Here is a 22,800-nt window from a genome sequence, read left to right as displayed (position 1 = left end):
CCAGCTTTTAGTGTAAGCGTTTCTTTTGGAGCATGGTGTCCCCTGAGCACTGACAGGTAAAATGCTACCACTCTGGTCATTTATAAGACATTCTGCTTAAATGTCACTGCAGAAAAGGGTCTTCTAAAGCTAAAAAATTAGGTTTAATTTTGACGTCTGGTAGAGGTTCTGTGTTTGATCCAGAAGCTGTGGGTAGGGGATAAATGTAGGTCTTGGAATATCCACTTTAAACCCATTATACCAGCCATGTCATGTAGTAATCACATTGAAAAGACAGATTTAACTGTTGTACCTATGTAGCATAATGTACACTGCTCAAAAAAATAAAGGGAACACTAAGATAACACATCCTAGATCTGAATGAATGAACTAATCGTATGAAATACTTTCGTCTTTACATAGTTGAATGTGCTGACAACAAAATCACACAAAAATTATCAATGGAAATCAAATTTAATCAACCCATAGAGGTCTGGGTATGAAGTCACACTCAAAATCACAGTGGAAAACCACACTACAGGCTGACCCAACTTTGATGTAATTCCTTAAAACAAGTAAAAATGAGTCTCAGTAGCGTGTGTGTCCTCCACGTGCCCGTATGACCTCCCTACAACACCTGGGCATGCTCCTGATGAGGTGGCAGATGGTCTCATGAGGGATGTCCTGCCAGACCTGGACTAAAGCATGACTAAAGCAAGACAGATGTTCTCAAATCGGATTTAGGTTTGGGGTACGGGCGGGCCAGTCCATAGAATCAATGCTTTCCTCTTGCAGGAACTGCTGACACACTCCAGCCACATGATGTCTAGCATTGTCTTGCATTAGAAGGAACCCAGGGCCAACCGCACCAGCATAGGGTCTCACAAGGGGTCTGAGCATCTCATCTCGGTACCTAATGGCAGTACGGCTACCTCTGGCAAGCACATGGAGGGCTGTGCGGACCCCACAAAAAATGCCACCCCACACCATTACTGAACCACCTCCAAACTGGTCAGGCTGCAGAATGTTCTCCACGGCGTCTCCAGACTTCGTCACATCTGTCACATGTGCTCAGTGTGAACCTGCTTTCATCTGTGAAGAGCACAGGGCGCCAGTGGCGAATTTGCCAATCTCTGGCAAATGCCAAACGTCCTATATGGTGTTGGGCTGTAAGCACAACCCCCACCTGTGAACATTGGGCCCTCATACCACCCTTATGGAGTCTGTTTCTGTCAATTTGAATGGACACATGCACATTTGTGGCTTGCTGGAGGTCCTTTTGCAGGGCTCTGGCAGTGCTCCTCCTGCTCCTCCTTGCACAAAGGTGGAGGTAGCGGTCCTGCTGCTGGGTTGTTGCCCCCCTATGGCCTCCTCCACGTCTCCTGATGTACTGGCCTGTCTCCTGGTAGCGCCTCCATGCTCTGGACACTACACTGACAGACACAGCAAACCTTCTTGCCACAGCTCACATTGATGTGCCATCCTGGATGAGCTGCACTAACTGAGCCACTTGTGTGGGTTGTAGACTCCGTCTCATGGTACCATTAGAGCGAAAGCACTGCCAGCATTCAAAAGTGACCAAAACATCAGTCAGGAAGCATAGGAACTGAGAAGTGGTCTGTGGTCACCACCTGCAGAACCACTCCTTTATTGGGGGTGTCTTGCTAATTGCCTATAATTTCCACCTGTTGTCTGTTCCAGTTGCACAACAGCATGTGAAATTGATTGTCAATCATTGTTGCTTCCTGAGTGGACAGTGTGATTTCACAGAAGTGTGATTGACTTGGAGTTACATTGTGTTGTTTAAGTGTTCCCTTTATTTTTTTTGAGCAGTGTAGTAGTTGGCGGGAATGAGAGATTATGATGACAATAATTAAGATATATATGCCCATGTAAGAGTAGCATACTGAGTTGAGAAACCGCTTAAAGTATACCCGTCGCCAAGAAAAACATTTGATATAATGTAGATAATACCATTATTTGTATATTTGTAATATACATTGATTAAAAAAATTGTATATTTTTGGCTGAAAAAATGCTGTCCCTGCAGCTATTGCCTTTGTGTCTCTATGAGGCATCCAAATACAGGAAATGAGGGCAGGAGAAGCAGGGATCTGTGCAGGCTTCTGGCTTGTCAATCATCCTGCTGTGTGAGCCGATAGCATGTTACAGAGCCTCACTGCACAGAGCCCTGCTTGTCCTCAGTGCACAGGGCTCTGCTTGTCCTCAGTGCACAGGGCCCTGCTTGTCCTCAGTGCACAGGGCCCTGCTTGTCCTCAGTGCACAGGGCCCTGCTTGTCCTCAGTGCACAGGGCCCTGCTTGTCCTCAGTGCACAGGGCCCTGCTTGTCCTCAGTGCACAGGGCCCTGCTTGTCCTCAGTGCACAGGGCCCTGCTTGTCCTCAGTGCACAGGGCCCTGCTTGCCCTCAGTGCACAGGGCCCTGCTTGCCCTCAGTGTACAGGGCCCTGCTTGCCCTCAGTGTACAGGGCCCTGCTTGCCCTCAGTGTACAGGGCCCTGCTTGCCCTCAGTGTACAGAGCCCTGCTTGCCCTCAGTGTACAGAGCCCTGCTTACCCTCAGTGTACAGAGCCCTGCTTGCCCTCAGTGTACAGAGCCCTGCTTGTCCTCACTGCACAGACCCCTGCTTGTCCTCACTGCACAGACCCTGCTTGTCCTCAGTGTACAGAGCCCTAGTTGTCCTCAGTCCACAGAGCCCTAGTTGTCCTCAGTCCACAGAGCCCTGCTTGTCCTCCCACAGTTCCTGTATTTGGACTTCTTATGGACACACACAAACAATAGCTGTAGGGACACAAATATACACATTTTTTAACCAATGTATATAACAAACATACATATAATAGTATTATCTACATTATATAAAAAGTTTTTGTTGACAAAATACACCATGACCAACATTACAGGAGTACTCCAAAAGGGAAAAAAAATTTCAAATGAACTGGTGCCAGAAAGTGAAACAAATTTTTAATTACTTCCATATAAAAATCTTAAGCCTTCCAGTTCCTGGCATAGAGAGGTGTCAGCAGAGAGCACAGAGGTGTCAGTAAAATAAGATTTTTTTTTTCCTGTTGCTTTCAGTCTTGCCCCCCAACTTACATCAGATTTTACCCCCTTGTTCTTGTATTTAGCCTCTAAAAGATTGTCCCTTCTGAACCTCATTTAACCCTTTGACATATTTAAAGGATTCAGTTTGGCCCTTCCTTTTCCCTTCTACCTATACAGCCAAGCACCTGGCTTGCTTTCCCTATTGTCTTTCCACATTGTTGAAGCCATCAGAAATCACTGTCCGAAGCAGGAACAAATCCCCATTGCAAACCTATCCTGACCTGGACAGTTCCTGACATGGACAGAGGCGTCAGCAAAAAGAACCGTGGTCAGACAGAAAATAAATTTAAAAAGAAAAAAACTTCCTGTGGAACATACAGCAGCTGATAAGTACCATAAGGATTAAGATTATAAATAAAAGTAATTTACATATCAGTTTAACTTTCTAGCACCATTGATTTTTGAAAAATTGTTTTCCACGGAGTACCCCTTTAAATGCTGCTCCACTGAAGCTCTAGGTAACATAGATCTGCCAATACAATATTCTGAGAATTCCTTCTTCCATTTTACATTTCAAACTACGAAATTGTAGTCTTTTTTGTTTTAACTACTTTTGCAGTAACACCTACAGTTGCCCAATTTTGTTTTGTTAACAAACAGGAAAACCTAACCTACCAAACCTTCTCTTATGCCACTTAAGGGTAGAGTCACGCGGGACAGATTCACATCGTATTTTATGCTGCGGATCCGCCGATGACCTGACCCTAAATTCTGCCTCCAGCTGTTCCCCCCCCATTTGCTGCTTGCAGTGGCACTGCGGCGCTCTGAGCAGCCACATAGGGACTTGCGAGTCATTGTGTGCATGTGCAGTATACTCAGACATCGCGGCCACTGCGCGATGTCTGAGTACACTGCGAGTAGGCACGGTGACTCGCAGGCCCGTGTGGCTGCTCAGAGCGGCGCATTCATTCCATGTGACCCTACCCTAAAACATATTAAAAGGAATAGGGCCCAAAACAGACAGTTTCTGCTCAGAACAGACAGCATTAACAATCCTTCAGACAGCTGCAAATACATGATCCATGATCTGCCCTCAATAAAGAAATGCTGCTTGATTATTAAGGCGGTCACTAGGGATCAAATCTGACAAATCCGAATTTCTTGAAAAATTCAATTCACAACAAATCTGAATATCGCCACGATTCGATAAAACATATCGATTCATTAAACTCCATTTAGTGCATTCCTGGCTTCTGGGCATCTAAAATGGTGGCTCCACATGTAAGGACATGGGGCAAGGAACTCTGGGAAGGCGGGTGGGCGGGATCACCCTGAATCACATGCAGAATGCAGCCTATCAGCAGCCAGCCCTGTGATGTCACAGCCCTATATAATCGGCAGCCATCGCTGCAGCCAGCCATTTCAGCATTTTATTGCAGGGAGAGCATTTTATTGCAGAGAGAGAGAGAGAGAGAGACACACAGAGACACTTTTGGGTGTACTATACAGCGACTATGTACTGCTGCACTGGGGTGTACAACAACTCTAAAGCTAATAGGGGCCAGTTAGGGTGAGCACTACACCCCTACTGAGGCTGTCTGTAGCCCGGAAACAGCTGTTTTTAATAGCGATTCGCCGCAAATAAATTTGGATCAAACGAAATTTTTTCGGAAAATTCGGCGCATCAGCCGAATCGAGTTTTCCCAAAAATTTGCTTATCTCTAGTATTCACTGGTCAGTTATCCTTTTTATTTTAGAACATTATTTTTACGATAACTGATGTAAAGCTAGCTGGACTGCAATTACTTTATGTACTCTGCTTCCCTTCGTGTGGATGAGAACAACATTCTCCTATCTTGAGGAACATCTGATATAATGGATTGGTTAGAACAGATCAGTCAGAAGTACAACAATCACAACTAAGAGTTTTCGGAGATGGACGCTATTTTGAGCCAGTGTCCTATTTAACATTAAATGTGCAAATGCCCCTAATACATTCACCTTCAAGAACACTGGAGCTGTAACCCTTGCCCTTTTGAGCAGATTTTATCTGGTTTCTGACCCCTACACTAAAAGGTAATGCTATGTCAAAACATATGATATAGAAGGCTACGGAAAACACTTAACCAAAGTAGCCATTTCACAGGAACAGTGATCACCTTATCAGTATGGTTGTTATGCCAATACTTAGTTTTGTATTTCTCTTCATTCTGTAACTTATATGCAAAAAACTATATTTTATTCCCACCCTTAACAGGTTTATCCCTCCACAGAGATTTCTAGAGTAATCTATTTTTGCCTCCTACAATATTCTAGAACTCTCTGTCATCTACGCTTACAGTTTCTATAAACCTCTCATAAGAAGACTTATTTTCTTATACTATAATGCTAACTTCCGTAGTAAACAAAAGTGGTATAAAGTGCATTTTATAAAAATAGACAAAACAAAAACATTTCTACCTTAAGATGCTATATATTTTTTTACATTACATAGCAGTGTAATTGTTCAGGAAGTTTACAGCACATATTACCTTTGCAGCTACTGATGAGTTTGGCTTTTCCAGTAGGTCCCAAAGCTTTTTCCGTTTCTCGGGGCAGCAAGTGTTATCAAATTCTTCTCCTTCCCTCTCTCTCAAAGTCTCTGCTTCTCTTCTAAGCTCCTCATTCATTTGTTCTTTCTTCTGATGATATCTGGCCTGGCAGCAAGACTCCAAATATATTTCATCAATTCCCCAGTAGTCCAGCTCCTGGCCAAAGGACAGTGCACACATCTCCTCCATCATATGCAGCTTCCCTGTCCTATAGAAATTTAATATAGAAGTAAATGCTCCTGGGTGCCGGTCAAAAAAATACTCATTTTCATTTAGATTGTAGTCATCGCATACTTCCAGCAGACACTCGTGGGTGTTACAGTCTCTCAATTTTCCTAGTCTAGTCCTTGGCAGACGGTCTAAAGTCCTCCATAAGACCTCGTGATTTAAGCCTCCTACATTTATTTTCACTCTCCGAGAACATGCTTTGCTTCGAATTATCTCCACCGGCTCTGGTGGTAGAGAAAGAGTGGACCTGGAGGTCTTTCTGTTCAGCCCAGGAGGAGCCTTTTCTGCCATTATGTGTTTAACACAGGGCTTAGTCAAGCGTCTTGAAGTAGGTAGTCATGGGAAAGTCAGAAGATATTTCTCACAAAACTCCTGCTGGTTACTGATGGTACAGAGAGACCCGTGATTCAAGCTGAAATGTACAGAAAGACAAATTAATGACAGTTCTATGAAAGAAAGACAATTATACACAAAGTGCCTACATAAAGATTTTACATAAAAATGGCTAAAAGCGTAGCTGTAAATGCAGGCAGGCTTACTGAAAGGAAATCCCTAGTCTTAAGGAAATCTGCACAGCAGAAAATAACTGAATATAACCCATGTCATCTGTGCTTACTGAAAAAGGGGACTCAACAAACAAACTCTTATCTGCAGACATAAGTGCTCTGCCCACCTCCAGAGTGGGACTACAACCTGTGGTTTGGTGGGCTTACTTACTTTCCCTAATTCAATGTTAGGCTAATAAAACAGAATTTGCTTATTAGTAGATATTGGATGCAAATTTCCAGGCTTAAATCTAGATTCCCAAATTTCCAATACAGCCGTGTTTTAGTATCTGCATTACTGTCTTATCTCATGTTTTTTGAACAAATTTTAGGTTCAGTTTGGTTCACTGAAAGGCCCATTAGATCTTTGGTTGAGAGGGGGGGGGGGGGGGGGGGAGGGTCAAGGTGTTGAGGCCACAACATGCTACAGCTAAATGCTACAGCACATGTGTAAAACTGGCCTAAAGGCCCTTTTACATGGGCTGATTATCAGCATAACAAGAGTTTCTGGGAATTTTGGCTCCTGATAAAAGCGCCAGCGATCAGCCATCGAAAAAAAGCTTGTTCGTTGGGTTATGGGACCTTTAGTATGGACAATAAAATAATTGATTTCAAATCATTGTTTAAACAAGGGATGTGCGGCCAATAGTAAAGAAGTTTAGGATCGCACAAATGACCCAGCAATCAGGTTAATATTGTAGTGAATTAGATTTGAGAACATCCCTTTCCTCTATTGCAGTTCATGTTTCTTCTAGGACAAGCTGAAGTTTTTGCATACTTTAACATGCCCTATTAATGGCATTCTTGTGGTGCTTTTTTCGTTTATACTATCCCTTTAACAAAAACTATATTTCTAAAAAAAAAAAAAAAAAAAAAAAAATATGAATTAGAAACAAATTCAGAAAAACACATTTATTTCAAATAAGTTATTAATTAATTTACTCAGGGAATCATATACTTATTTCACTATCACCAACTGTTGTATACTTCTCACCAAGCTTCTTGGTGATGGACTTGTAGCCCATTCCAGCCTTGTGTAGGTTTACAATCTTGTCAATGACATCCTTGGAGTGCTCTTTGGTCTTGGCCAATGTGGAGAGTTTGGAATCAATTTGATTTCCTCTGTGGACAGGTCTTTTATACACGTAACAAGCTGAGATGAGGAGCACTCCCTTTAAGAGATTACTCCCAATCTTAGCTAGTTACTTGTCTAAAAGACATCAAGGAGTCAGACATCTTGCTAATCCTTACGGGATCAAATACTTTGAATGTTGTTTTGTCTCTAACTGTTCAAATAAACCTACCATTAAAATCTAGATTGATCATTTCTTTGTCAGTGGGCATACGAACAAAATCATCAGGGTATCAAATACTTTTTTCCTCCACTGTAGGTTACACTGTAGATAAATATAATAAAATAACATTTTCTAGGATTCCATGTAATTTTGCACAACAATATCTAAACCTTCAATACATAAAGCCATATGTAGGTCCCGGGGGTACCAATATATAGCCAAAAACAAAGAGACCCACAATACTAATATTATTTCAAAAAGTATAACAATCTTTATTAGACAATAAAAAACAATTTTAAAAATTAGTAAAAGGCAGAGGATGACCTTACGCAGGAGACAACAAGTGCCAGTGGACCTGGTATGGGTAATGTAGGCATTCAGTCAAGAGCATACATAGTATAAGACTGGCGTAGCTGCATACTTATGATATCATAACAATAGATATAATATCTAACATACATTGATGTAACATAGGGAGCAGCAATGCAATATAATAAACATAAATAGGAACCCAAGATGGGTAATACCTAAAAAGACTACCTGTCATATACCCAAGGGCCAGGAGCACCAAGCACCAACACCCCAACGCACGTTTCGCGTATGGGCTTCGTCAGGGGGCGTGTGACACGCCCCCTGACGAAGCGTGCGTTGGGGTGTTGGTGCTTGGTGCTCCTGGCCCTTGGGTATATGACAGGTAGTCTTTTTAGGTATTACCCATCTTGGGTTCCTATTTATGTTTATTATATTGCATTGCTGCTCCCTATGTTACATCAATGTATGTTAGATATTATATCTATTGTTACGATATCATAAGTATGCAGCTACGCCAGTCTTATACTATGTATGCTCTTGACTGAATGCCTACATTACCCATACCAGGTCCACTGGCACTTGTTGTCTCCTGCGTAAGGTCATCCTCTGCCTTTTACTAATTTTTAAAATTGTTTTTTATTGTCTAATAAAGATTGTTATACTTTTTGAAATAATATTAGTATTGTGGGTCTCTTTGTTTTTGGCTATATATGTAAATAAAACACACAAACTATTGACATCTTAGGCCCATTTTAGACATTTCCACTTAGGGGTGTACTCATTTTTGTTGCCAAGTTTTACACATTAACGGCTGTGTGTTGAGTTATTTTGAGGGGACACATTACACATTGTAGCAGTGTCATTTCTTCAGTATTGTCACATGAAAAGATATAATAAACAATGTGATGGGTGTAGTCACATGTGAGATCCTATACTTATAAGAACAGGAGGGAGGGAAGGATATAACTATTGATACATTTCCCCCTCCTCAAAAATGAATTAAAAAAATTGCATAGCTTTGTATCAGCTTTGTTTGCATAAAATGGGAAAAACCCTTTAAGAATACCACAGACACTATGGGGGAGATTTATCAAAACTTGTGTAGAGGAAGAGTGCTATAGTTGCCCATGGCAACAAATCAGATTGCTTCTTTCATTTTTAAAGAGATATGTGAAAAATGATAGAAGCAATCAGATAGGTTTCCATGGGCATCTGCGCCACTTTTCATCTACACAGGTTTTGATAAATCTCTTATGGGTGCAATTCAGCATTTGCAACTTTCACCTTACAGTCATGTCCAGGGGTAGGGAACAGTGCAGACCTCAATCTCGCTCCAACCACTGTCCCTATCTACTTTGACGATGCCCCCTAAACAGTAAAAGGGCTACGGTCCTTACACTCACAAGTGCACGTAGCGTCAGGAAAGCCAGACAGGCCAGGTAAGCAACATATGGGCAGATAGGAACAAAATCTTCAGACAAATGGTAAACCAGGGACAAACCTAGAGGGGAGCGTAGTTCAAAATCAGAACCAGCAACTAGTAAGGACAAACAAGGGTCAAACTAGGAGAATAGCTTAGCGCACATCAGCAGGCAAGGGCAGGGTCAGGCCATAGGCAGATGTCAGAACAGAGCAGGTCAGGTACACAGTAGTGTTGCTCGCGAATATTCGCAATTCGAATTTTATTTGAGAATATCGCATATTCGTGAATTCGCAAATATTCACGAATATAGCACTATATATTCGAAATTACGAATATTCTTTTTTTTCTTTTTTTTCACAGTACACATCACAGTGATCATCCCTCTCTGCTTCCAGCTTGTGTGGTCTAAAGAAGACTCTAATACTACTGTGTGAGACTGCCGGGAGAATATTTGCATATGCGAATATTCGCAAATATTGATCCCTCCCTTCTGCTGCTTCTATCAAGTTACACTGGTATACTTGCTATAAAGTTCATACATTTTCACATATGCAAATTTTCGCATATGCGAATTTACGCATATGCAAAAAAATGTGAATATTACGAATATGCGAATTTAGCGAATATATGATGAATATTCGTCCATATATTTGCGAAATATCGCGAATTCGAATATGGCCTATGCCGCTCATCACTAGTACACAGACAATAGCTCTGATGATGGGTACGAACCTCTAACCCAGGCACATTAAAAACATACAAGGCAGTTCAAATATGCAGCTGCTAGAATTGCCTGTGCTACAGCTTATTGGCCCTGTGCTCAGCCCTCCTAATTCGCACATTATCACACAGTGACAAACGCTGGATCAGGTTAGTTCATTACATTCACTTTTCTGGCTTGCACTTTATCTCTTAGGCCAAGTTCGTCTATGTAAAATGTATTCTATTGTTGCTTGATGTAGATGTGAATTTGTCCAATTTTTCAATGCACTTTTGTGCTGGGTAGCAGTGTGGTGGAGGTGCCAAAAATGTAGTGATTTTTAAAATTTCACAAAACGTGCCTAAAAGGCTACAACACTGAAATCAATCCCACTTTTATAGGCCAAAAACTAAAAGTGACATACACAAAAATTGAACGGATGCTTGATGAACATAGTTTGCCACATATACTTCATCATGTGAAGGGAAATAAAAAAGTCAAGAGGGATGTTTTCATGTACTAGAATAAAGATGAAGGATGGAGGGGGGTGATTCTGTCCTTTAGAGGGTAACTCTGGTACTAAGTTCTTATCCCCTATCTACAGGAGATACAGAGCTCATATATCTCTGGCTCTTCACACAGTATGTATAGTACACATACAGTCATGGCTGTAAAATGTTAGCACCCCCGAATTTTTCATGTAAATTAAGTATTTCTCACAGAAAAGGATTGCAGTAACGCATGTTTTGCTATACACATGTTTATTCCATTTGTGTGTATTGAAACTAAACAAAAAAAGGGAGGGAAAAAAGCAAATTGGACATAATGTGACACCAAACTCCAAAAATGGTCTGGACAAAATTATAGGCACCCTTAACTTAATATTTGGTTGCACACCCTTTGGAAAAAATAACTGAAATCAGTCGCTTCCTATAACCATCAATAAGCTTCTTACACCTCTCAGCCGGAATGTTGGACCACTCTTCCTTTGCCAACTGCTCCAGGTATCTCTTATTGGAAGGGTGCCTTTTCCCAACAGCAAATTTAAGATCTCTCCACAGGTGTTCAATGGGATTTACATCTGGACTGTTTGCTTTAGAACTCTTCAGTGCTTTGTTGCCATCCATTTCTGGGTGCTTTTTGACGTGTTTGGGGTCATTGTCCTGCTGGAAGACCCAAGATGTCGGATGCAAACCCAGCTTTCTGACATTGGGCTGTACAGTGCGACCCTAAATCCATTGGTAATCCTCAGATTTCATGATACCTTGCACACATTCAAGGCACCCAGTGCCAGAGGCAGCAAAACAACCCCAAAACACCATATTTCACTGTAGGTATTATGTTCTTTTCTTTGTAGGCCTCATTCTGTTTTCGGTAAACAATAGAATGATGTGCTTTACCAAAAAGCTCTATCTTGGTCTCATCTGTCCACAAGATGTTTTCCCAGAAGGATTTTGGCTTACTCAAGTTCATTTTGGCAAAACGTGGTCTTGCTTTTTTATGTCTCTGTGTCAGCAGTGGGGTCCTCCGGATTCTCCTGCCATAGTGTTTCCTTTTATTTAAATGTCGACAGATAGTTCGCGCTGACAATGATGCTCCCTGACAGTGCCATGGGTTGCAAACTTCTTGATACAATGTGGACAAAGGCAAATCTAGATCTCTGGAGATGGACTTATAACCTTGAGATTGTTGATATTTTTCCACAATTTTGGTTCTCAAGTCCTCAGACAGTTCTCTTCTCCTCTTTCTGTTGTCCATGCTTAGTGTGGCACACACAGACACACAATGAAAAGACTAAGTGAACTTCTCGCCTTCTTATCTGCTTTCAGGTGGGATTTTTATATTGTCCACACCTGTTACTTGCCCCAGGTGAGTTTAAAGGAGCATCACATGCTTGAAACAATCTTATTTATCCACAATTTTGAAAGGATGCCAATAATTTTGTCCAGCCCATTTTTGGAGTTTGGTGTGACATTATTTGCTTTTTTCCCCCTCCTTTTTTGGTTTAGTTCCAAAGCATGCAAAGGGAATAAACATGTGTATAGCAAAACATGTGTTAATGAAGTATTTCTCACAGAAAAGGATTGCAGTGTCTTGAAAAATTTCAGGGGTGGCAACATTTACGGCCATGACTGTAATAATATAGTACATTTCTAATGCATTCTCTGATGATGTAAGTGCACAGGCCAAGCACTGTGTCTTCCCACGGGTTTCTGATTTCTAATTTCCATTACGAAACACATAGTACACATTCTCCTAATGGATACTAAGACAATATGAGCAACATTGGGCACTGTACAGTAATAATACCAATGCATTAATACAAACAATAAAAAGGAACGTGTCCAACCAAGATAAAGGTTTCTGCAGCTCCCAGAAGCTGAAAACATCTTTAAAACATACAAAACTAATTGGTTAACACAAAAAAAACTAACAAAAAAAAAAAAAGTTCCTGAATAATAATAGTCCCTTTTATTCACATAGCACTGTGTATCCAGTACAACCCTATATAAAAGTCTTATAACAACAATAATAATGAATAATCATGAAGCCTCATTTATAAAATTTAGTGCAAAACACAACCAAGGTCGACTGAAGGCCTGTACGTGACACAATGGGCCTCCTGTTTACCACACGCTTGTCAGGATTCGGCAGGCTGGAGGTGGATCCTCTGTGTCAGAGAGGGATTGGCGTGGACCGTGCCAGCGGACCGGTTCTAAGTTGCTACTGGTATTCACCAGAGCCCGCCGCAAAGCGGGATGGTCTTGCAGCGGCGGTAGCAACCAGGTGGTATCCACCGGCAACGGCTCAAACTCTCTGACTGCTGAGATAGGCGCGGTACAAGGGATTAGGCAAGAGCAAGGTCGGACGTAGCAGAAGGTCAGGGCAGGCAGCAAGGATCGTAGTCAGGGGCAACGGCAAGAGGTCTGGAACACTGGCTTGGGATACACAAGGAACGCTTTCACTGGCACGATGGCAACAAGATCCGGCAAGGAAGTGAAGGGGAAGTGAGGTAATATAGGGAAGTGCACAGGTGAACACACTAATTAAAACCATGTGCCAATCAGTGGCGCACTGGCCCTTTAAATCGCAGAGAGCCAGCGCGCGCGCCCTAGGGAGCGGGGCCGCGCGCACCGGGACAGCACAGACGGGGAACGAGTCTGGTAAGCGGGCCGTGATGCGCACCGCGAGCGGGCGCGTCCCGCATCACAAATCGCATCCCGGCTAGGGACATTATCGCAGCGTTCCCGGTCAGCGGGTCTGACCGGGGCGCTGCGAACAGGAGAACGCTGTGAGCGCTCCGGGGAGGAGCGGTGACCCAGAGCGCTCGGCGTAACAACGCTTGACAAGTGTAGAGCATATTAAAAGGGGTACTCTGCCCCTAGACATCTTATTCCCTATCCAAAGGATAGGGGATAAGATGTCTGATCACGGGGTCCCTCTGCTGGGGACCCCCGCGATCTCCCTGCTGCACCCAGTGTTTGTTTAGAGCAGAGCTGGAGGCTCGAGATGTCACGGCCACACCCCCTCAATGCAAGTCTATGGGGGCGGGCATGGCCATGACATCACAAGCAGGGCTTGACCGTGATGTCACGAGCCTCCACCCCGCATCACCAGTCATCCGGCACAGAGTGAAGTTCACTCCGTGCATCGGATGTCTGGGGTGCCGCAGCCTAGATAACAGGGGTCCCTAGTGGTGGCACCCCGACAATCTGACATCTTATCCCCTATCCTTTGGATAGGAGATAAGATGTCTAGGGGCAGAGTACCCCTTTAACCTAGCTTGGAATAGAGCCCCCAAGCCCTTGTATCTACCCAGGTTTGTCTGGTATTCACAAAAGCTTGATTTCAAAAATATAATTCTAGAACTAAGATTTCGGTCAATATTTTTACTTTCTCTTGCCCTTTTTTTTTTTTAAATGAGGCCCTATGTTTTTTATGGGCATAAAGACACAATATTTTTTTTACAACTATATTTCACTAGACTTTGTTATACCTTGTGAAAACATTCTGTTCTTATAAATAGCATGGGAACTGAGCATCATAGACCATCTCTGTGTTATTACTGCAAATGACCCCAGGACGGGCCATCTGTGGATCAGAAATGTATTAATAGGCCGGCTAAGGTTAGAGAAAATGCTGTTTCACAAACAGTTCCAGAAGATGTTACAATTTAATAGTTTTGTAGCAACTGTCATAAAAACAGCTACAAATGCTAATAAAAGGCAATGAAAAAATAAGAAAGATCACAGGAGAATTCTGCAGCCATATAAGTCCTCCATAGGCCTTTCTGGAGAAGGATATATATAGGGCCAAAATAATCTACAAGCACAGAAGGGCTGTCCTATAGGCAACCCCCTGGGAAGGACACCTTCTGAAGGGAACATTAACATAGGGATTAAGTGAACATCGTGTTTTCATATGAAAATGATATACACTGCGCAAAAAAATAAAAAAATAAAAAGGTAACACTAAGATAACACATCCTAGATCTGAATGAATGAACTAATCGCATGAAATACTTTCATCTTTACATAGTTGAATGTGCTGACAACAAAATCATACAAAAATTATCAATGGAAATAAAATTTATTAACCCATGGAGGTCTGGATATGGAGTCACACTCAAAATCAAAGTGGAAAACCCCACTACAGGCTGATCCAACTTTGATGTAATGACCTTCAAACAAGTCAAAATGAGGCTCAGTATTGTGTGTGGCCTCCACATGCCCGTATGACCTCCCTACAATGCCTGGGCATGCTCCTGATGAGGTGGCGGATGATCTCCTGAGGGATGTCCTCCCAGACCTGGACAGTCTGTGGTGCAAGGTGGCGTTGGTGGATGGAGCGAGACATGATGTCCAAGATGTGCTCAATCGGATTCAGGTCTGGGGAATGGGCAGGCCAGTCCATAGCATCAATACCTTCAGGAACTGCTGACACACTCCAGCCACATTAGGAGGAACCCAGGGACACCCGAACCAGCATATGGTCTCTAAAGGGGTCTGAGGATCTCATCTCAGTACCTAATGGCAGTCAGGCAGGCTACCTCTGGCAAGCACATAGAGGGCTGTGCGGCCCCCCAAAGAAATGCCACCCCACATCATTACTGAACCCCCACCAAACCGGTCATGCTGGAGGATGTTGCAGGCTGCAGAAGGTCCTCCACGGTGTCTCCAGACTCTGTCATGTCTGTCACATGTGCTCAGTGTGAACCTGCTTTCATCTGTGAAGAGCACAGGGTGCCAGTGGCGACTTAGCTCATCTTGGTGTTCTCTGAGTGGACAGTGTGATTTCACAGAAGTGTGATTGACTTGGAGTTACATTGTGTTGTTTAAGTGTTCCCTTTATTTTTTTTGAGCAGTGTACATGTAGATGTTAAAAGGGGTACTTCTCTGACCGGCGTTTTGAAGTAAATGTTACGAACGTTGTTTTCACGCTGCAGGGGTCGGCCACGCCCCTTGTGAGTCACGGCCACACACCCTTAACACAAGTTTATGGGAGGCGGCGTGACGGCCGTCAGGCCCTCCCATAGACTTGCATTGAGGGTGTGTGGCCGTGATGTCACAAGGGGCGTGGCCAACCAACCCCCTGCAGCGAGAAAACAACATTCAGAACATTTACTTCCCAACGCTGGCCAGTTAATTATGCGCTCACAATTCTGTGGGAGGAGAAGAGGACACTCAGGTAGGGACAAGAGAAAGTCTACAAGGGGCACTAGATGTTTAGAGAAAAGAGCACCGCAACATTCTGCCTTACTGTGACAAGCAGATAAACAATATTGCGCCATGTGTGACTTAAAGGGGTTGTCTAGGAATCGAAAAACAGAGATAATTTCTTTCAAAGACCGCTCTCTGTATGTTTTCAGATAGGGTGTGGTTCTACAGCTCAGTTTCATCAAAGTGAATGGAGCCAAGTTGTTATACAAATATTGGAAGTAGCACAGCTCCACTCCAGCCTGTGAACACACCTGTGCCTCGGACCCACCAGCACCGCCCCGGCTTCAATGCAAGATCCAATTACAAAACAAATGTCCAGCACCAGGAGTTCAGGTGAAACATTCTTGGCTCTTTATTGGGATTAACAGGAAAAGACAAGCACGATGAAACCTCTGGCGCGTTTCGCGCAATAACGCGCTTAGTCAGAGTGTGGTTTCTTGGTATACACAACATGTTAAAATACTTAAAAATAAGTAACATGACACATTTAAAATCGACAGCTGGAAAACATGGTCCGGAATCAATACCAGCAATGAAACATTCTCAAGCAATATGCAATCACATACATATATACGATATTCGATATGGTGGGACATAATTTCAAAGAAAAAAACGCATATGAAAAAAATGTATAAATATAATTTCAATATACTGTAATCAGATCCAATCTTTGATTCAAGCCCTGTGGGTGGATCGTTTTAAGTGAAAACATCCAAAATGTTTCCCTATTAAGTAGGTGTCTTCTCATGTCTCCACCTCGGGGTTTTCTATAAGTTTTTTCTATGCCTTTTATACTAAGTGAGTTCATGTCAGAAATATGCCTTCTGATACGAATCTTCAATTGATTACTTGTGGATCCCACATATTGCACACGGCATAAAGTGCATGATGCCAAGAATACCACATATTCTGTATTGCAATTAATATAGCTTTTTATGGAATATGTTACATTGGTGACATATGATGTGAATTGGTTCGACTTCTCCATAAACCCATAGGTAATACATCTCGTGTGTCCACATCCTACGTTACCAATGTACTTCAACCACTGTATGTTCTCCTGACCGGAGCTGCTTCTGCTTCTATACATGCTAGGCGAGAGTACCGAACCTAAAGTCGGTCCTCTTCTAGGGACTACGTTCACACCTGGTGCGATAACTTCCCTCAAAACCGCATCCACCTCTAACACCGGTAAGTATCTAAAGATGATGCGTTTTATAGCAGAAAATTGTGCGCTATCCAGGTTGTTTTTAGTATATCCCCTCTCTCCTAGTCTCTTATTAAGTTGTTCTGATTCCTGTAAAAATGCTTCATTTTGTGTACAATTTCTTTTTAATCTGCAAAGTTCTCCATATGGTATATTTTTACTGACATGTTTGGGGTGACATGACAATGCTAATTAAATGGAATTGGTGGCTGTTTCCTTACGGTAGGGACTAAAGATGCCCTTATTATTGCTAATAGTGTTGCTCGCGAATATTCGCAATTCGAATATTATTCGCGAATATCGCATATTCGCGAATTTCGCGAATATAGCGCTATATATTCGTAATTACGAATATTCGTTTTTTGTTTTTGTTTTTTTTCTTCACAGTACACATCACAGTGATCACCCCTCTCTTCTTCCAGCTTGTGTGGTGTAAAGAAGGCTCTAATACTACTGTGTGAGACTGGCGTGCGACAATTCGCATATGCGAAAATTAGCATATGCAAATTTTCGTATATGCGAATTTTAGCTTATGCTAATTTTGTATATGCTAATTTTCACATCTGTAAATTTACGCATACGCGAATATTCGCATATGTGAAAATAAAACGAGGATAAAACGAATATGCGAATATTCGCGAATATATGACGAATATTCGTCCATATATTCGCGAATATTCGCGAATTCGAATATGGCCTATGCCGCTCAACACTAATTGCTAATGGATAACGTGACATCCAGAAAATGTATTTTCTCTGTGTCAAAGTGTGAAGTACATTTTTTATTTAACTCATTGTTATTATTGTAATGTAATGTACACAAATGCCTCAAACTGTTGCCTTGTACACTTCCATATTATGAGCAGGTTGTCTATAAAATAACCCATCCATTGGATGCACTAAAAAAAAAAAAAAAAAAAAAAAGGGATTATCTGAAGAAAAGATTTATTGAATTTCCCAAAAAAAATCATAAAATATTGGCCAGCGATGGTGAGTACTTTGCCCCCATCGGAGTTCCCCTGGTCTGAAGGAAAAATTTCTCAACAAACATAAATTATGATTTAACAAAAATTCCACCATTAACATGAGGTATTCCTTCAGACCTGGGGAGTAAGCACCATAAGTGTTTAGAAAAAGTAAGGCATCCATTCCCTTATTCCAGGGAATGGAATGGTATAAGGCAATCACATCACAAGTGACCCACGCAAAATTGTCACTCCATTGTAAGTTTTCTAACATGGCGATGGTATGGCTGGTATCCCTAATGTAGGTTGGGGTAATTTTAGTTGCGGTTGCAGGTAAAAGTTTACCCATTCTCCCAATCTTTCCACAAGGGACCCTATCCCTGCCACTATGGGTCTTACAGGTGGTGGGAAGAGTGGATTTTTTAGGAACTGTCCAGAGCAGGATAGGTTTTCTATGGGGATATGCTTCTACTCTGGACAGTTCCTAAAATGGACAGAGGTGTCAGCAGAGAGCACTGTGGTCAGGCAGAAAGGAAATTCAAAAAGAAAAGAACTTCCTGTGGATAATAACAGCAGCTGATAAGTACTGGAAGGATTAAGATTTTTTAATAGAAGTAATTTACACATTTGTTTAACTTTCTGGCACCAGTTGATTTAAAAAAAAAATGTTGTCTAGTGGGGTACCCCTTTAAGCATATGCTTGCACACATTTTTCAAAATGGTTACCCCTTTCTGTTCAGATTCTAAAATCCCTGGAACAATGCTGGATGTGGATCCACTGACCTGAGCGGCTTATGACACGGGCCGTATCAAGGAGCGGAGTCTAAGGTGCCGCTGGTCTTCACAAGAGCCTGCTGCAAGGCAGGATGGATTTGCTGTGGCAGACGGCACCCAGGTCGCAAACCTCAATACAACTCGACGATGAGGCAGAAGCATAGCCGGACTTAGCAGAAGGTCAAAGCAGGCAGCAAAGGTGTAGTCAAATAACGTAGTGGAAGGGTCAGAACACGGGCAAGGCAAACAGACAGTATGGAACGCTTAATCTCAGGCAAATGGCACTGAAGATCCAGCAGGGAAGTGTGGAAGGTGCAGAGACTTATAATGTGGTGACAGGTACAAACATTAATTATGGGTGCACTTGCCCTTTAAATTTTAGAGCCCCGATGTGTGCGCGCCCTAGGAGATGGGGACGCGCGCGCCGGAACAGACACAGAAGCAGCAGAGTGTGGCGAGTGACTGGCTGGGATTCGCATTCGGGCGCATCCCGCGATGAGAGTCCCAGCCCCGCCGGCAGACGGGGACACAGGGACACTACGCTCACGGCCGGAGGTACCAGAGATGGGAGTAGGTAAAATGTCTTCTTTAGAGAAGCGGTTGTGGATGACAGGTTTCAAGAGGGAGACATGGAAGGAATTCGGGAGCCGGAGGGAGGATGGCAGATGGAGAGAATAGGCCACAGGATTTAAAAGTTTCTTGATTTTATAGTGACCATGATAGCAAGGGTCCAGTTTATAACTGGGTACTCTGAAGCGGATATACTTGGCAGACAACCAGACTTTGTCATCAGGAGAGAACTTGGGAGGAGAACGTCTTTTCTTGTCCGCTTGAGACTTCATTCAACACGTAGAGTGCAAAAGAGAAGAACGTGTCTTCCGCCAGATAGTGGAAAAGTTCCGTACTTGCTCTTCAACTGCAGGAACTCCGGAAGAAGAAGATAAGGGAAGAGGAGGAAGAGGAGGATGAAGTCCATAAACTACGAAGAAAGGCGAAGTTCCAGTAGATTCAGAATTCTTATGATTGTATGAGAACTCTGCCCAAGGAGGTAAATCGACCCAGTCGTCTTGACGAGCAGAGATTAAATGGCGACGATAGTATCCTAATACCTGATTCAACCTCTCAACCTGTCCATTGGATTGAGGGTGGTAGGCTGAGGAAAAGTCCAGCTTGACTTGGAGACGTGAGCAGAGGGCCGGCCAGAACTTAGAGACGAGCTGAACTCCACGTTTGGATACAATATGTGGGGGCAAACTATGCAAACAGAAGATGTGGCAAAGAAGCAGTTTAGCAAGCTGCAGTGCAGATGGAAGTCCAGGCAGCGGCACAAAATGAGCCATTTTAGAAAATCAGTCCACTACCGCCCAAACAACAGTATTGCCTCCGGAAGACTAGTAATGAAGTCCATAGCAATATCGGTCCAGGGAAGCTCTGGAACAGGCAAAGGCTGTAGAAGACCTGCAGGTTTAGAACGAGGGGTCTTATCCCGGGCACAGACCAAACCGGAACGGACAAAATCAACGCCCTCCTGTCTTAAATTAGGCCACCAATAATGTCTGGAGATGAGCTGTAAGGACTTACAAGTACCAGAATGACCAGCCAGAAGAGAGGAATGGCCCCATTTCAAGACTTGGAGTCTTAAACGGGGTGACACGCAAGTCTTTCCAGGAGGCAGGTGCAGAAGTTTAGCTGGCGCTGCGGAGATGAGATGCTCAGGAGGAATAATATGCTGAGGAGAAGATTCTCAGTCTTACACAACATAAGCATCAGCGTGAAGATTCTTCTCTGCAGGATGGAAGTGGATGTGAAAGTCAAATCTAGAGAAGAACAGACACCAAAGGGCCTGCCGGGGGTTGAGACGATGGGCTGTCTGAAGATAAAGCAAGTTCTTGTGATCAGAATATATAGTAACAGCATATACTGAACCTTCCAAGAGATGACGCCATTCTTCCAAGGCCAGCTCTATGGCCAAGAGTTCACGGTCTCATATAGAACAGAATAGTTTTTCTCTGCGGGAGAGAAGGTTTTAGAGAAAAAGCCACAGGTTACAATTCTTCCCTTAGAGGATTTTTGTGTTAAGACAACTCCTGCTCCAACCGAAGATGCATCCACCTCCAAAAGAAAAGGCTTGCTAGAGTCGGGTCTGCGAAGGCAGACTTTAACTGTTTAAAAGCATCTTCAGCCTCTGGAGTCCAGACCTTGAGATTAGAAGTCTTCTTGGTGAGAGAGACAATGGGCGCTACCAAGGTGGAGTAATGCGGAATAAATTGCTGATAGTAATTGGCAAAACCAAGAAAACACTGAATAGCTTTTAAGCCGGTAGGCCGGGGTCAGTCCAGTACAGCTGACAACTTGTTAGGATCCATCTGAAGACCTTGACTAGTAACAATGTAACCCAGAAAAGGAAGACTGGACTTTTCGAAAACACACTTCTCAAGTTTAGCGTACAGATGGTTGTCACGAAGACGCAAGACCTGGCGGATGTGGGAACGATGAGTCTGAGCATTGGGCGAGTAGATGAGTATATTGTCCAAATAGACCACGACACAGTTCACAAATAGGTCACAAAACATATCATTAACAAACTCCTGGGAGACTGCTGGAGCATTACATATTCCGAATGGCATCACCAGATACTCAAAATGTCCATCCAGATTATTAAATGCAGTCTTCCATTCGTCACCTTCTCTTATGCGAATCAGGTTATAAGCACCACGAAGGTCTAGTTTGGAGAAGATCCTCACCACACGGAGACGGTCAAATAACTCTGGAGTTCAAGGGAAGAGGGTAGCGGTTCTTGACGGTGATTTTATTCAGTCTGTGATAATCAATGCAGGGTTGCAGAGAACTGTATTTTTTCTCTACAAAGAAGAATCCGGCAGGGAAAGAGGACTTCCTGATAAAGCCTTTTCTAAGATTTTCTTGAAAATATTTAGACATTGCCTGAGTTTCAGGAATAGACAGAGGGTAAATTCTTCCCCGAGGAGTGGTCCCAGGCAATAAGTCTATAGGACAATCATAGGGACGATGAGGTGGCAATACTTAAGCTTGTTTCTCACTGAAGACTGTATGGTGATGAGATCTGGATTCTTGGGAAGAGGTACCCCAGCGGGATCCATGGCCGGATCTTGCTGCAACGATGCTGGATGTGGATCCACTGACCTGAGTGGCTGATGACGCGGGCCGTAATGGGGAGCGGAGTCCCAAGGCAGGATGGATTTGCTGCGGCAGGCGGCACCCAGGTTGCTACCCCCGATACAACTCGACCACACAGGTAGCTGGGCGAGGCGAAGTACAGTAGGATGAGGCAGAAGCGTAGTCGGACTTAGCAGAAGGTCAAGGCAGGCGGCAAAGGTGCGTAGTCAAATAACGTAGCGGAAGGGTCAGAACATGGGCAAGGCAAACAGACAGTATGGAACGCTTAATCTCATGCAAATGGCACTGAAGATCTGGCAGGGAAGCATGGAAGGTGCAGAGACTTATAACGTGGTGTCAGGTGCAAACACTAATTATGGGCGCACTGGCCCTTTAAATTTCAGAGCTCCAGCGTACGCGCGCTGGAGCTGAGACACAGAGGCAGTGGAGAGTGGTGAGTGACGGGCTGGGATTCGCATGCAGGCACATCTGCAATGTGAATCCCAGCCCCGCCGACAGACAGGGACACTGCGCTCATGGCCGGAGCTTGCGGCCGTAGTGCAGAGTGTAACAAGGGGGACAGTATGCTCATGGCCAGGGGAAGTGGCCGGGGTGCAAGGTGTAAAAGTACCCCCCCCCCCTTTGGTCTCCCCCTCGTTTTGCGGTTCAGAAATTTACTAAGTAGGTCACAATCCAGGATATTTTCTTCAGGCTCCCAAGATCTCAAATGGCACTGAAGAGCTGGCAGGGAAGTGTGGAAGGTGCAGAGACTTATAACGTGGTGTCAGGTGCAAACACTACGCTCGTGCACCCTAGGAGACGGGGAGGGGAAGTGGCCGGAGCGCGAGGTGTAACAATACCTC

The 22,800-nt window shown here is 43.4% G+C and overlaps 1 protein-coding gene across 1 annotated transcript in view; it reads right to left on the bottom strand.

Moving 5' to 3' along the window:
* Positions 1–22,800, bottom strand: part of KCNB2 (potassium voltage-gated channel subfamily B member 2) — a 290,849-nt gene that overhangs the window by 227,514 nt on the left and 40,535 nt on the right. The window contains exon 2 of the mRNA XM_056522147.1: positions 5,574–6,273. Within this exon, the coding sequence (XP_056378122.1) occupies positions 5,574–6,152 (579 nt within the window). The 5' untranslated portion in view covers positions 6,153–6,273. The remainder of the gene's footprint in view (positions 1–5,573; positions 6,274–22,800) is intronic.

This window comes from Hyla sarda, chromosome 5 (assembly GCF_029499605.1).
Source record: "Hyla sarda isolate aHylSar1 chromosome 5, aHylSar1.hap1, whole genome shotgun sequence".
Classification (NCBI taxonomy): Eukaryota; Metazoa; Chordata; class Amphibia; order Anura; family Hylidae; genus Hyla; species Hyla sarda.
The sequence above is the reverse complement of the archived record's forward strand: the minus strand, read 5'-3'. Positions and strand labels throughout refer to the sequence as shown.